Genomic DNA, 16,239 nt, shown 5'->3' with positions numbered 1-16,239 from the left:
CCCCCGCACATCCCCTAACCACACCCCGAACCCCAAATATAATCCACTCTGCAACCCTCATTCCGTACTCTTACGATACACATAATGCCCTAAAATATAATACTTTTAAACTATTCTCTCCCCCATAGACTTCAATGCCGTAAACATATTTCATCCAGTTTTTCTCAGTCTTACCCCGTAGAATTCTTAAGCCACTTGAGGCTTGAATTTGTTCTTCAGTTCCTTTAGCTTATTAAGAAATGGCAAACAAGTGCATCCCTTTTGATTTTCTGATGCAAGCTCTTTGAACATTTCATTATAATACTTAGATTTGTTTTCCCATGCTGTCCTTTAAAATCTTCTATTCAGCTCCTTAACGTCCTTATTTCTTCCCTTTGCTTTGGCTTACTGGTATTCTAGTGCAAGATTTAGCGTCTCTTCTGACATCCATCTCAGTCTTTTCTTCCTCCTCTGTCTTAGCAATGGCTTTTTGCATCCTTCATGGATAATATTCTTGATAGCCTCCCACAACTCATCTGGTTTCCATTCATTAGTGTCCGGTGCCTCAACCTTGTTCCTGAGATGGTTTTTAAATTCACACTGGTTCTGTAAACATTAATTTCAAATCTTTGTGTTGACATATTCCTGATTTATTTTGGGTAAATACCAAGGTAGAATGACTGGGTAATACAGTAGATGTATGTTCAACATTTAAGACACTGCCAGGCTCTTTGCAAAGTGGATTTATCATTTACATTCCCACCAGCCATTTATGGAACTCAGTTGCACCACACTTCTACCAGTGATTGCTGAGGCAGGCTTTTTTAGACATTCTGTGGTATCTGTCAAATCAGCTTGACAGCAATTGTTGTTTGTTATTGCAGTTATATAGTAGTGTATCATATTTTTTAATGCATAAAAGTATACACACAAAAACATTCACCAATACTACTTCCATACTTATCATTCAAGGATATTGATTGTTGTCCTGCAATTATTGCTATCCCTTTTCCAAAATCTTTGTTGTTCTATCATTTTGATTCTACTTTTTCCAAAATCTTATACCACCATTAAAATAAGCACAAGCCCGCCCCTCCCTCAATAAAAACTCCTCTTGTCCTCTTTCCTCCACTCTTTGGTAATAGTTTAATGCTCTTTGATTTCTGTTTGCTTTTTCATTAAGTGAAACCATACAGTATCTCTCCTTTTGCAACTGACTTATTTTTCTTTTCTCAGCATAATGTTTTCAAGTTTATCCACATTGTGGCATGCTTCAAAAGTTAATTTATTTTTATGGCTGCATAATATTCCATCCTGTATTTATACCATATTTCGTTTATTAATCCATTTTTTGGTAGGCATTTTGGTATCTTACCTTTTGGCTATTGTGGAAAGTGGTGTTTTTTGTTGTTTGGCTTTTTTTTTTTGTTGTTGTTGTTGTTATGTGTGTACCATCAAATCGTATCTGACTGGTACAGGAGACTGATACTGGTACTTCTTCAGCAGAGCATCTGGTGGATTTGAACCACGCACCTCTGGGCTTGCAGTGCAGCTTCTTGCCACTAGGCCACCAGAGGTTGCCAGGAAAGGATTACAGTATACAATGTTGTACATGTTTGTCTTTGCATTCCTGCCTTCTTCACTTCTGAGTGTGGGTATATATATATGAGATTAAGATTTTGGGTCATAGTTCTATGTTCAACTTTATGAAGAACCATCACACTATTCAGTTTGAATGTGGCTTCCAGTTACTGCACAGTCTCACTAGTAACTACATTCTATGAGTTTTATTAGTCTGTTTATTATCATTTTTATGGAAGTAAAATGGTATCTCTTTTTTGAAAGAAAAAAAATGTACATCTCTCTAATAGTTAAGGCCCAAAGTACTTTGGCATTAACCAATAGAGAAACACACACACACACACACACACACACAGAAGAAACAATTTTACTTCCATTAGAATAGCAACTTGATGACACATAACAATTACAGTAGTCAGAAGAGCTTTGGTGGCACAGTGGCTAAGGGCTCAGCTGCTAATCAAAAGGTCTGTAGTTCAAACCTACCAGTGACTCAGAGAGAAAAGAATTAGCAATCTGCCACTATAAAAACTAAAAATCCAAACCTCATTGCCACTGAGTTCATTTTAACTCATGACCACCTTCCATTGAATTTCCAAAGCTGTAAATATTCACAGGAGGAGTTCATCCATCTTTCTCTCATGGAGTGTCTGGTGGGTTCAAACTGCTGAACTTTCATGTAACATGTATAACTATAACAACATGTATAGCTATATAAGTAATAGCTACATAGCTTGTGTAGTTACACATGTAACATGTATAGTTGTACATAATAAAGTGTATATACCAGAGAAAGATGAGACTGGTCATGACTCTGAGTCAACTTGATTACAGTGGGTGCTACAGAGATTACAGCCCAAAAAACCTGTGATACATTAATACAGCTAGACAGCAAAGAATTTTTTTTTAATCGCTGATGGCCATTAGGACTGGAGGATAGCTCTTTAACAACCTGCGTTATTCACATGACACAGTCTTGCTTTTAGAAAGTGAAGTCTTGAAGCACTTAACTGCAGAAAATCATAGACTAAAATCTTTAATATGGATTACATGTCAACACCAAGAAAGCAAAAGTCTACAAACCTGGATTTATGGGCAGCAGCATGATAACTGAAGCAACAACTATTGTAGGAACAGTGAAGAAATCAAAAGATGTGTTCCTCTGGGGAAATCTCTCAAGGATACCTCTTTAAATTACTAAAGAGTAATAATATCATTTTAAAGACTGAGGTGTGCCTGTTCCAATCGATGATCTTATTGGTTGCTTCCTATGCATCTAAAGTTTGACAATGAATACTGATCACAGAAGAATTGATGCCTTAGAATTACGATGTTGGAAAAGAGTACTGAATATGCCATAGACTGCCAGAAGAACAAACAAACCTATCTTGGAGGAATGGCAAGCAGGGTACAACTGAAAGGTAAGGGTGATGAACTTTACCTCACATTCTTGAGGCATATTATTAAGGACCAGTCCTTGGAAAAAAGATACCATGCTGAGAAAAAGGGAGGAAGACCCTTAACATGACAGATTGACACATTGACTGTATCAGTGAGTTTGAGCATGGTGGAAATCATGAGGATGGGTCAAAATAGGCACAATTCCTATCTGTTGTTCATAAGATTGCTATGAGTTGTAGTTGACTCGATGGCACATAACAGCAGCAGTGCTGTTAAACATCTTTTTATGTGCTCATTGACCATTTGAAGCTTTTCAAGGACTTTGCCCTTTTTTTTGCATTTCTTCAGTGACCTTAAACATTTTTTATATATTGTCATGTGTGTATCCTTTTTGGTGAAATGTCTAATAACATAGGTTTTAAAATATTAACATGCTGATTTTCTTTATTTCATGTTTGTTTTTAATCACATTAAGAAATGTTTACCAGATAAAGGGTCACTAAGGTTTTCTTTTCTGCTTTCCTGAAGAAACTAGGGAACTAAACTCCTTCATTGCTTTTAGATCTCTGGTGCATTTTGTGTTCTTTTTAATATGATGCAGTAAGATTCAGATTGGTTGGTTGGTCGGTCGGTCGGTCGGTCGGTCAGAGTTGTTATCCTAGCATTATTTGTTGAAAACATTCCATTGTCAAAACTCTGTGTTACCTTGAATACCTAATGACTAGACAGATAGACTTTTTTTTAAATAGCATTCCTTTTTTTAAAAAAAAAAATTATTATTAATTTCAGTAAAAATTTACAGACTTTGCATTTCCATTCATTCACTGTTGCACTTTTCTCCCCTCCTAACCCTCCCCACTGGTACACTACTCTCTTGGAAAAGTAAAAGACAAATTCTTTCATTGTTTTACAAACCCTCCCCCAGGTCCAGTCCACCATGTAGCCTTCACTCTAGACTCCTGTCATGACAAAAATACCTAATCACATATCCCTTTTAAACAGTTTTCTCCCTCATCTGTTTCAATGCAGTATACATTATTGAACCCATCTTTCTCAGTCTCTCCCCAACCCCATGGTCAGTCCTGTTTTACAATAGTGGCACCATGCAGTATTTGTCCTTTTGTGACTGAGATACTTCACTCAGCATAATGTTCTCCAGGGTCACCCATTTTGCATAAGACTATAGAGTTCCTTGTTTTTCAATGCAGCGTAGTATTCCATTGTGTGAATATACCACAGCTTCTCTATCCATTTGTTTGTTGATGGGTACTTAGGTTGTTTCCAATTCCTTGTTATTGTGAACAAAGCTGTGATAAACATGGGCGTGCATATATCTGCTTGGATGTCAGTTATGGTCTCTTTGGGTTATATTCCCAGTAGTGGAATTGCTGGGTCAAATGGTATCTCTGCAACTTTTTGAGAAAGCACCATACAGCCTTCCACAGTGGTTGCACCATAGACAGATAGACTCTTGTCAATAAGATTGTTGTTCATTTAAATACCTTTAATCTATCAATGACTAAAAGCTTTTAAGATATATTCTACCCTGAAAAACAATGTATATGAACTTTATGAACTTTGTATGTTAACCAGTATAAATTTTAAAAAAAATTTATATTCTACCCTTTTACATCTGTACGTGTACAAATTAATATTAACTATAAATTTTTTTATTGAAGTCTTTGAGCTTATGGCAGTTAATATTCTGTAACCTCATTTATGAAATTTTCCTCGCATTTTCAACTTCCTAGTTTGAAGAGAATTAACATTAGAGTTTGTAAATATTTTAAAGAAATTGCATCCACTTTGGAGTTTTATATGAGACAGCAGGAACTTAAATTGATTGTTTATACAGTAAAGCTTACAATTTTTTATGAACCTGCAGTACGTATGCCAAAAAACAATCAATATTCTGCCCTCATCCGCCTTTGATTGCCATTATCTTTGTGTTAATGATACCTGGTCTAGGGATACTGCTGTTGCTGTAGCCTTGTCAGGGAATGGTTATGTATTCTTCTATAGCCTTCATCTACCAGTTAGCACAGAGCAAGCCTTCTTGAAGACCATTTATCTTCATCTTCCCTAAAACCCCTCAGTTTTAAATATTTTATACTTTTAAAAAATTTTTTTACTTTATTATTGTTTGTGTGCATACACACCATTGAATCAGATCCAATTGGTACAAGAGGAGACTGCCCCTCCTTTCTCCAGCAGAGCATCTGGTGGACTCGAACCTTATGCCTTTGGGATTGTAGCACAGATTCTTGCCACTAGGCCACCAGAGCTCCCTGAATATTTTTTTATACTTTTAAAAATTATTTAATTCATTGTCACTCTCCGTTTGCCAGCAATGAACAGTGACACACTGATGGGCGTAAGCACAACGGAAAATTATCACTCCGGGAGCTGTTCAGAGAGTAAATCCAGCTCAATTTTATTGGGAGCTGCAGTGCACTTATATTTGAGCAAGTAAAAAGAAAGACAGGATAGGGTGGGCTTGCAGACATGGGACATTCAGATTGGATAGGAGAACCTCAGCCTCATGTGGGCTACCCAGCTCAGCAGATGCAGCCATCTTCTCAGGTGGTGAGCTTTCTCGCCAGTACAGCCAAACACAGGAGAGCTTTCTCTATGCCATATTAAAGGTCATTGGGAGGCTTGCACTTATCCAGAGGTAGGCTATCTGTTCTGACCAGAAGCCCTCCCTTCCTCCCCAATGTTCGCCAACAATTTATATTGTGTTCTGTACAATTATACATTCTTTCTTATAAAGCTAATCACTGTTGATCTATGCCCACTATTACTCCATCTTTTCAGGTCTTTCCTAATAGTTTTGAATCAGCATTATCCACAACTCCCTCAGTTGTTGCTGTTATGTTAGTGATTTTGTATCTTCACTTATTAGCACATCAATGCTAGTTTCTAATTTCTTGCTGATACAAATATGTACTCTGACAATCCCTCCTACCTTTTACTTTCAGTTTTTGAATCCTTCTCCTCCATTGATCTTCTCTTCAACACAATTTAGGTCACTCATTCCCATAATTATATTCTGTTGTTGTTGTTGTTGTTATGTGCCGTTGAGTCGTTTCCGACTCATAGCGACCCTATGCACAACAGCCCTAAACCCTGCTCTATCCTGCGCCAGCCGCACCGCCTCTGACACACCCATCCCTATTACCCCAGTCACCGAATCAATCCATCTCATAGAGGGTCTTCCCCTCCTGCGTTGTCCCTCCACCCTCCCAAGCATGATGTCCCTCTCCAAGGACCCGTCCCTCCTGGCAACATGTCCAAAGTATGTCAGACGAAGCCCCAGAATCCTTGCCTCCAAGGAGTAGCTTGGTTTAATCCTCTTCAAGATGAATCTGTTTGTTTTCCTGGCAGTCCAGGGTACATTCAGTACCCTTCTCCAGCACCACAGCTCAAAAGCATCCACTCTCCTTCTGTCCTCCCTAGTCATTGTCCAACTCTCTGATGCATAACAAGTGATTGCAAAAACCATGGCCTGTATCAGGCGCACCTTAGTCTCCAGAGAGACACTTTTGCTCCTGAGTACCTTAGAGAGGTCCCTAACAGCAGACTTTCCCATCGCGATACGCTTTTTGATTTCCTGACTGCTGGTGCCAAGAGTGTTGATTGTGGAGCCGAGCAAACTGAAGCTGTGAACAATCTCAATCTTCACCATCCATCCTGATGCTACCAATTGGTCCAGTGGCGAGAATCTTTGTCTTCTTGACATTGAGCCTTAGTCCATATTGAAGGCTGCAGCCCTTGACCCTTCAGAGCAAGTGCATGTGGTCCTCCTCAGTTTCAGCAAGCAGGGTTGTGTCATCTGCATAACGCAGATTGTTAATAGATCTTCCACCAATCCTGATGCCACAATTCTCCTCATAGAGCCCAGCCTCTCGGATAATCTGCTCTGCATACATGTTGAAAAGGTATGGAGACAGGATGCATCCCTGGCGTACACCCTTCCCAATTTTGAACCATGCAGTGTTACCCTGCTCTGTTCTGACTACTGCCTCTTGGTCCAAGTATAGGTTTCGTATTAGCACAATTAAATGTTCTGGGATTCCCAGTCTTCTCAGAGTCAGCCACAGTTTCTAGACCTTATAATTACATGTAATGTGTTTTCTGAAACCTCAGCAGCCCCAAACACTACTTCCTTCTGATTCCAGCTCATAGCAGCCCCATGTGATATATGTAATCCTCCATATCAATTTTTATATTTATCATGGTCTGGTAACTGTTTCCTGTCATTGCATTTCACTCCATCAGGTGCCAGCACTCCAGTAGCTCTTTAATTCTTTGATAACCGTGATACCCTAGCACAGTTTTTCACCTTCATGTTTTTCTCTTTCCTTTTGTTGTTAGATGCTGTCCAGTTGAGTACAACTCGTAGCAATCCTATAAACAGCTAACCTGAACCCTGCCCTAACCTGTGCCATCTTCATCAGCTCTGATACACTTGAGCCCATTTTTACAATCACTGTGTCATTCCATCTTCTTGAGGGTAATCTGCTCTTTCCACTAATCCTCCACCTTTCCAAGCATGATGTTATTTTCCAAGTACCAGCCCCTCCTGACCTGTGCCCAAAAATATATGAGATGAATCTTCACCATCCTTCTCTCCATGGAGCACCCTGGCTGTACTTTTTTCAAGAAATACTGTTGTTTTTTTTTTGGCAGTCCATGGAATGCTTAGTCCTCTTTAACACCACAATTCAAAAGGCATCAGTTCTTCTGTCATCATTGTCCAACTCTCAGATGCATAGCAAGCATTTGAGAAGACCATGGCCTGGATCGGACACACATTAGTTCTTAAACTGACATTGTTGCTCTCTAGCATTTTGGACCCAACTGAGTGTGGAAACTACAGAACAATAGCATTGATTTCACATGGAAGCAAGATTCTACTGAAGATTATCCAAAAACAACTGGAACAGCACATCAGCAGAGAACTGCCAGAAGTCCAGGCTGGGCCAGGCTGGGTTTAGAAGGGGTCGTGGTACTAGGGATATTGTAGCCGATGTTAGATGGATCTTAGCTGAAAGCAGGGGATACCAAAGGTATATATATCTGTGTTTCATTGACTAGGCAAAGGCATTTGACTATGTGGATCATAACAAACTGTGGCTGACCCTGAGAAGAATGGGAATCCCAGAACATTTAATCGTGCTAATGCGAAACCTATACTTGGACCAAGAGGCAGTCGTCAGAACAGAGCAGGGCAACAATGATTGGTTCAAAATTGGGAAGGGTCTGCGCCAGGGATGTGTACTATCTCCATACCTTTTCAACCTGTATGCAGAGCAGATGATCCGAGAGGCTGGGCTCTATGAGGAGACGCGTGGCATTAGGATTGGTGGAAGATCTATCAACAATCTGCGTTATGTAGATGAAACAACCTTGCTTGCTGAAACTGAGAAGGACCTCGTGCACTTACTGCAGAGGGTCAAGGTCTGCAGCCTTCAGTGTGGACTGAGGCTCAATGTCAAGAAGATAAAGATTCTCACCACTGGACCAATTGGTAGCATCAGGATGGATGGTGAAGATTGAGATTGTTCACAGCTTCAGTTTGCTCTGCTCCACAGTCAACACTCTTGGCATCAGCAGCCAGGAAATAAAAAAACGTATTGCGATGGGAAAGTCTGCTGTTAGGGACCTCTCTAAAGTACTCAAGAGCAACGGTGTCTCTTTGGAGACAAAGGTGCGCCTGATACAGGCCATGGTCTTTGCAATCACTTGTTACGCATCAGAGAGCTGGACAGTGACTAGGGATGACAGAAGGAGAATTGATGCCTTTGAGCTGTGGTGCTGGAGAAGAGTATTGAATGTACCATGGACTGCCAGGAAAACAAACAGATTCATCCTAGGGAGGGTTAAACCAGGCTACTTCTTGGAGGCAAAGATTCTGGGCTTCGTCTGACATACTTTGGACATGTTGCAAGGAGAGACAGGTCTTTGGAGAGGGACACCATGCTGGGTAGAGTAGAGGGACAGCACAGGAGGGGAAGACCCTCTATGAGGTGGATTGATTCAGTGATTGGGGTAATTGGGATGGGTGTGTCAGAGGCAGTGAGAATGGCATAGTATAGAGTAGGGTTTAGGGCTGTTGTACATAGGGTCGCTATGAGTCGCAAACGACTCGACGGCACATAACAACAACAGCATTTTGGAGAAGTAAGTCTTAGACAGCAGATTTTCCCAATCCAACAGATGAAATTGTTGACAATTGCAGTCTTCTCTTCATTTATCATGATGCTGCCTTTTGGCCCAGTGGTAAGGACTTTTGTCTTTTTGATGTTGAGAGGTAATCCATTTTGATGGCTTTAGTCTTTGTTCTTCTTCAGTGAGCATTTAAAATCTACACTTTCAGCAAGCAAGATTGTCTTGTCTGCATAATGCACATTGTTGATGAGAGTCTTCCTTCAATTCTATTGCCACACCCTTCATAAAGTCAAGTGTCTTGAATGATTTTCTCTGCAAACAAATTGAATAGGTATGGAGAAAGGATACAGCCCTGCCACATACCTTTCCTGATTTTAAACCTTTCAGTATTCTCTTGCTCTGTTCAGATGACAGCTTTTTGGTCTTAGTACAGATTTCACATGAGCACAGTTAAGTATTCTGAGATTCCATTTGTTCTCAGTGGTAGCCGTAATTTGTTATCTCAGACATTTTGCCAAGAGGGGCCTGTCCTTGGAGAAGGGCATCATGCTTGGAAAGGTGAAGGGACAGCAAAAGAGAAGACCCTCGATGAGATGGAGTGACACATTAACTGGGGTAATGGGTAGATAAGTCGGAGATTGTGAGATTGGCTCAGGATAGGAAAGGTTCAGAGCTGTTGTATTTAGGGTTGCTATGAATTGCAGGCAACTCAATGGCACATAAGAACAGCATGTAGTTAAAAAAAATATTCTCGCTCAGCATCTAAAAAAGGAGGCTAACCATTAAGAACCAATAATTTATTGTTAATTGTATCGTGTTTAAACATACAACTGTTTAACTCATTTTGACAGTATTGGAGGAAATTTGAATGTGAACTGGGTAGTAGATGGTATTTTGGGGATATTTATTTTATTTGCTATTACAGAATTATATAGGAAAATGTCCTTTTATTAGACATAGTAAAATTCTTAGAAATGGAATGTCAGAGTCTATAACTTTTAAAAATTCAAAAAGGCAAAAATTAATGAAATTACCTATATATTTTAACACAGTAAGATAAATTAATTCTATAGAACAAATAGAGCAGAATCTTTGTGATTGGATAAAGTTGTTCACCCTAGTCAACTTTTCTGTATGTTTGGAAAAAGTTTTAGAAAATACTACCTGTACTGCTGCCACATTGGTCTCGCCACCATCATGTTTTGCCTAGATTACATTAATAATTTCATAAGTAGTATTTATAACCTTCTCTACCCCTGTATAGTAAGTTTTCTCTTCTGGTCATAATCCTGCAGTGGTATGCTGTTTCACTCAAGGTAAAAGCTGACATCCTTATAATTATGTGTAAGATTTTAACTGATCTGGACAGTTATTACTGCTCTTAATCTTATTTACTAGAGTTCTTTATAACACTGACTTTCTTGTTCATCTTTGAGTATGTCAGATACTTCCTCCTCTAGGACTTTTGCATAGCCTCCACCTCTGTTTGAGATGTTCTTCAGTCAGATACACACATTAACAGTTTTCCTTACCAGCTTTACAACCTTCACTGATTTTGGTCAGTTTCTCGATGAAGCCTCATCACCCTATTTGATATTGCCACCACTCTTTGAGCATGTCTCTCTATCTTGCTTTACTGTAGGTGTTCAGGAAATATTTGATGAATGAATAATTATGAAATTATAACATTTGACTTTAGAAGAAAGTAACTTTATTGTATCCATTGTCATCAAGAAGAGTTTTCCACATGCTGATTGAAGAACAAAATCCTAAGTGGCAACTTGTATTTAAGTGCCATTAGTTTTTCTTTTTTTTTTGAGAGTTTAAGAAAGAGGGGAGAGACATGGCATACACAAAACCCAAAGGAGAAGAAATGAAAGTCAAACCACAGATAGTGGTCTAATTCTTCTTGAAATTATATGTTTTTATAATATCCTAAATTGGTTATCTTTCATTTAGAGCCTGTCCCAAATATGACAGATTATTTTGACTTTGAAGGCTGAGCATAATTAGTCTTTTTTTTTTTATATTGTTACATATACAAAATTTAATTATAGCCAATTCTCCAGTACATGTCAGGGTGCCAAAATAACTATTTTATGGACTTAAAACTATCTTTTAACTACATAAACTACATAAAATAATCTGCCTAAGTGTCAGCAAATCTAAAAATGCTTAATTTGATAATAAAAATGCTGTATTATATAATGGAATAAAAAATTTTTGTATGAGACATTGTCTTAATTTTAGAGAGTTTGCAAAAAACATGGTAAAAATGTTATTACTAGAAATAATTTTTTCTTTCAATGAAGAGAATCAACTCTAGGCAGATTATACTTCTAGAATTGTATAATTATTAAAAATTTATGTAGGGTTTTTTTTCCCTTTACATTTTAACTGACACGTAAGTTAACAGACAAGTGAATATGTTACTGGCAAAATTTAGAAAAAGGATATACTATTTCTTTTTTTCCTTAGAAGTCAGAACATAGTAAGAGGCTAAAATTAACTTCTTACTCAGTAAGAATGTTCTAGTGAGATTACCAGTTGTTATTTACGTATCTATGCAGACCTGTAATCTCTTAAGATCTTTAAGCAAAATAATGCCATGTTGTCTGATCTTAGCCCAAGAGCATTAATTAAAGGGCAGTTAGGAAATAAAACTAGATTTGTAAATGATACAAGTTACGGCCAAATGCCTGTATATTGAGTCAAAGTAGGAATTGTGAAAATTTAAGAAGACGGTATGTTATGGTTAAGTAGTAGATGAAATGCTTATTAATAGAAATCTGTCACTTTCTGAATGTTATAGTTCCATTTAGTTGCAGAGGAGCTGCTGTGTACTAGCTGTGGATCATTGGGCAATAGTGCAGTAAGTTCCCTCCCTTAGACTAGAGTGACATAAACAATATTGGTTTTTCCCCTGGTTTCTTTTTCTTTGTTTGGTTTTGCTTTTTCACCTGGTGAGGGAGATAATTGTTGTTTTACCAGAACTGGTTTTGTAGTGAATGCTACAGTCTGCTTTAACAGAAATGTAGTGTGCTACTTACTCTCAGAAAGGACTTGAGAAAATTACTTCATTTCTGAGGCTGATGTTTCTCAGTTCTAGCATAGCAGATAAGAACTATGAATTTACAGTGCTTGCACTTCAACAGACTGTACATGATCCTCCACCTGTCTGTCAGTTTGTTGTAGTGTGGTGGCTTCCTATTGCTGTGGTGCTAGAAACAGTGCCACTGGTGTTTCAAATACCAGAGGTTCACCTATGGTGAACAAGTTTCCATTTTCTTGCTATAGTTGGGTCTCAGTTCTGTTCTCTTAAAGGTATATTCCTAATAGTGCAGTAGCTGGGTCATATGGATTTCTATGTTAAGCTTTTTGAGGATACACCAAACTGCCTTACAGAATGGTGGCATCATTTTACAGTCTCAACTAGCAGTGCATGAGAACCCCACTCTCTCCACATCCTTGCCAACATTATTGCTTGCTGTCCTGATACAAATATTGCTACTGAGATTTGCATCTCTCTGATTGCCGGGGACTTGGAGCATTTCGTCAAGTGTGTGTTATCCATCCAAATGTGTTCCTCTTTGAAAAGTCTTGTCATATATTTTGCCCATTTTGTTTATGGGTTATCAGACTTTGTCATGTGGAGGCCCTGTAGGATTCTGTAAACTTTCATTATGAGACCCTTGTCTGAAATGTCATTGCTAAATGTCTTTTTCCCCAATGTGTAGGTTTTATTGTCCCATTCATCAGTTTTGTCCTCTTCTGGTTGTGCATGTCTATCAGTTTTTATATGAGTTTTTTTCAATTGGAAATACTTAACCCTTGATTGTCATGATTGTGTTTTTCATAAATTGGATAAGTGATAAAAATGCACTAAGTAGTTTGGGGCTCTGAATTTATTTTTGTAATTCTTCCTCATTATAAAATTACCTTCTATTTTGTTGTTTCACTTTCCATTATCCGTTTTTACAAGAGGTTGTAAGGGATTAGAGTAATTTTTTGGGGGTTATGTGCCCAGTTTATAGCAGTCTTGTTTCTCTGAGAGTGTATCCTTTTCCTAAGGGGTGTGGTCCTTCTTTCCCAAAAAGTTATATTTGTGCTTCTTGCAGCCCCCCCATTTTTCTGGCTACGTATAATTCAATTAGAGATGAAAAACAGAACTGGAACCAAGAGATAGCTGGTTGTCTTAGTTGTCTAGTGCTGCTAATAGAATGGGAGAGATTCTTACTAGTTCTTATCAAAAAGGAAAAAAAAACCAAAACAGGAGGGAGGAACCAAGAGAGTATTATCAAACAATCAGTAATATCACAAGACGTAAAATCTTGCTGAAGAGTATTCAGAAATGGCTGGAACAGAACTTTGACAGGGCTCTGCCAGAAAATCTACCAGGGTTCAGAAAAGGCCCTGGAATGAGAGATATCATTCCTGATGTCAGATGACTCTTGGCTGAAAGCAGAAAATACCAGAAAGACATTTCCTGTGTTTTATTGTCTATGAGAAGGCATTCCACGTGGATTATTATAAATTGTGAACAACATTGAAAAAAATGAGAATCCCAGAACACTTAACTGTGCCCATGTGAAACCTGTACATAGACCAAAACACAGTCATTTGAACAGAACATAGGAAAACTGCATAGTTTAAAATCAGGAAAGATGTGTATTCAATTTAAATATTTCTCCATAGTCAGTCTGTATGCCTAGCAGATAATTTGAGAAGCTGGACAATATTTGAAAAAGACTGTAGCATCTTGATTAGAGGAAGACTCATTAAAACCTTCCTTATACTTAAGAACAGTGCTGTCAGTTTAAAGACTAAGATGCACCTGATCCAAGTCATAGTCAGACTAACACTTCTATGCATAAAAGTTAGGCAAGGAATAAGGTTGATTGATGAAGTATTGATTCTTTGAATTGTAGTGTTGGGGGAAAATTACTGAATATCTCGTTGATGTCAAAAGGAACAAGTCTGTCTTGGAGGAGGTTCAACCCAGGTGCTCCTTATAGGCAAGGATAGAGAAACTTCATCTCACATACTTGGGGCATTGTCAGGAGGGGGCAGTTCTTGGAGAGATCATTATGCTGAGAAAGGTAAAGGGGTCAGAGAGAAAGCAGAAGAGCCTCAACTGAATTGACATGAATTGACACTGCAACTTTAGCAGTGAGCTCAAGTATATCAGGGATAAGGATAATTCAGGATCTTCTGTTCTTACGCTCACTTTGAGGTGTCATTTACTCAGTGACACCTGACAGGAATACCAGTGAATGTCCAGTATAACTGCCTTCAGTCAAGGTCAAGAAAATAAGTAATGTAATGATAAATGGAGAAAAGATTTAAAACGTCAATGATTTAATTTTACTTGGATCCATATACCCACAGAAGTGACCATTAAATTTCAATTTTCATTGGTAAAAAGAAAAAGTTATAAAAAAGACATTTCACTGGACAAATTACAAAAGACCTCTTTGAAGGGTTACAAAGCAAAGATGGCACTTTGAGAGCTAAAACTTGCCTGACCTAAGCCATATTTTTTTATCCTCTCATACACATGAATTGCGATGGGAAAGTCTGCTGTTAGGGACATCGCCAAAATACTAAAGAGCAATGGTGCCACTCTAGAGACTAAGGTGTGACTGATACAGGCCATGGTCTTTGCAGTCACTTGCTATGCATCAGAAAGCTGGACAATGACTAAGAAGGTTAGAAGGTGAATTGATGCCTTTGAGCTGTGGTACTGGAGAAGAGTATTGACTGTACCATGGACTACTAAGAAAACGAGCAGATTCATTCTGGAGAGGTTTCAACCAGGATGCTCCTTGGAAGCAAGGATTCTTAAGCTCCATCTGACGTATTTTGGACATGTTGCAAGGAGGGACCAATCCTTGGAGAAGGATGTCATGCTTGAGAGGGTGGAGGGGGACAGCTCAGGAGAGGAAGACCCTCTATGAGGTGGATTGATTCAGTGACTGGGGTAATCGGGGTAGATGTGTCAGATACAGTGAGATTGACACAGGATACAGCAGGGTTTTAGGGCTATTGTACATAGGGTCGCTATGAATCACAGGCAACTTGACGGTATATAACAAAAACAACACATGTGAAAGGTGAACAATAAATAAGGAATATTGAAGAATTGATTCCTTTGAATTTTGCTGTTGGTGAAGAAATATCAGGTACATCATAGATTTCCAGAACAAATAAGTCTTGTTTTGGAAGAATCACAAACAGAATGGTCCTCAGAAGAAAGTCTGGCAAGACTTGATCTCATTTACTTTGGATATCTTATCAGGAAAGACTAGTCTCTGGAGAAAGACTTCATTCTTGTTAGAGTAGTTAGATAGATGAGAAAGAGGATGATCCTCAGTGAGATGGGACAACACAGTATCTGCACCGTGAGCTAAGACATAACAAAGATGTTCTGATCTGTTGTGCTTGGGGTAACCATGAGTTGGAACTGACTTGACCGCAACCTAAAAACAAGAGTATGTTTGTGTATGTGTTTTCTTATTGCCATCTGGTTTGTTTTTGTTTTTTGCTTTTCTTTTTTTTCTTTAGGCAATTAGAAACAGTTGTATAAAAGACCCATAGCTGACTCTCTAGTGGATTTTCAGAGGCAGTAAATCACACAGGAGGAGATTGCCCATCTCTCTTCCATGGAGTAGCTGATGGATTCAAACCATGTACCTTCATGTTAGCAGCACAGTTCCTTACCACTGAGCCATACTTGCACTGTGCCTCATATATTTAGTGACAAATATTTTTTTGTGTTTTCACTGAGTGATAGGAAGAGATGGATTTCAATTTTTATTTTTTTATTTCAATAGCCACCTGATCTTCATATCTTAACTTTTCCTTATTTGCAGAGATCCTGTATATTTTGATGAGAATTGGTTAAATAGAATCAAAACTGAAGTAGGAGAGAATTGGAGACTAAAGGTAATTAGTTTTTCTTTTCCTTGTCTGTTTATCTTTGAACATTTGTGTGTGTGGTGTATATTATAAATACTTCTTGATATTTGATTTCATAAGTCCAGTAGGCTTTAGCAGCTCAGGTAACCTGTAGTGAAATAATCTAGAATTGAAGATTGAGGTTAC

The 16,239-nt window shown here is 38.4% G+C and overlaps 1 protein-coding gene across 1 annotated transcript in view; it reads left to right on the top strand.

Annotated features, from left to right (window-relative positions):
* The window catches only part of HOOK3 (hook microtubule-tethering protein 3), a 121,739-nt gene that overhangs the window by 16,306 nt on the left and 89,194 nt on the right, over window positions 1–16,239 (top strand). The window contains exon 3 of the mRNA XM_006896977.1: window positions 16,008–16,080. Within this exon, the coding sequence (XP_006897039.1) occupies window positions 16,008–16,080 (73 nt within the window). The remainder of the gene's footprint in view (window positions 1–16,007; window positions 16,081–16,239) is intronic.

The sequence above is a fragment of the Elephantulus edwardii genome, unplaced genomic scaffold, assembly GCF_000299155.1.
Source record: "Elephantulus edwardii isolate Elephantulus edwardi_28Jun2011 unplaced genomic scaffold, EleEdw1.0 scaffold00195, whole genome shotgun sequence".
In the NCBI taxonomy this organism is placed as follows: domain Eukaryota; kingdom Metazoa; phylum Chordata; class Mammalia; order Macroscelidea; family Macroscelididae; genus Elephantulus; species Elephantulus edwardii.
The sequence above is the reverse complement of the archived record's forward strand: the minus strand, read 5'-3'. Positions and strand labels throughout refer to the sequence as shown.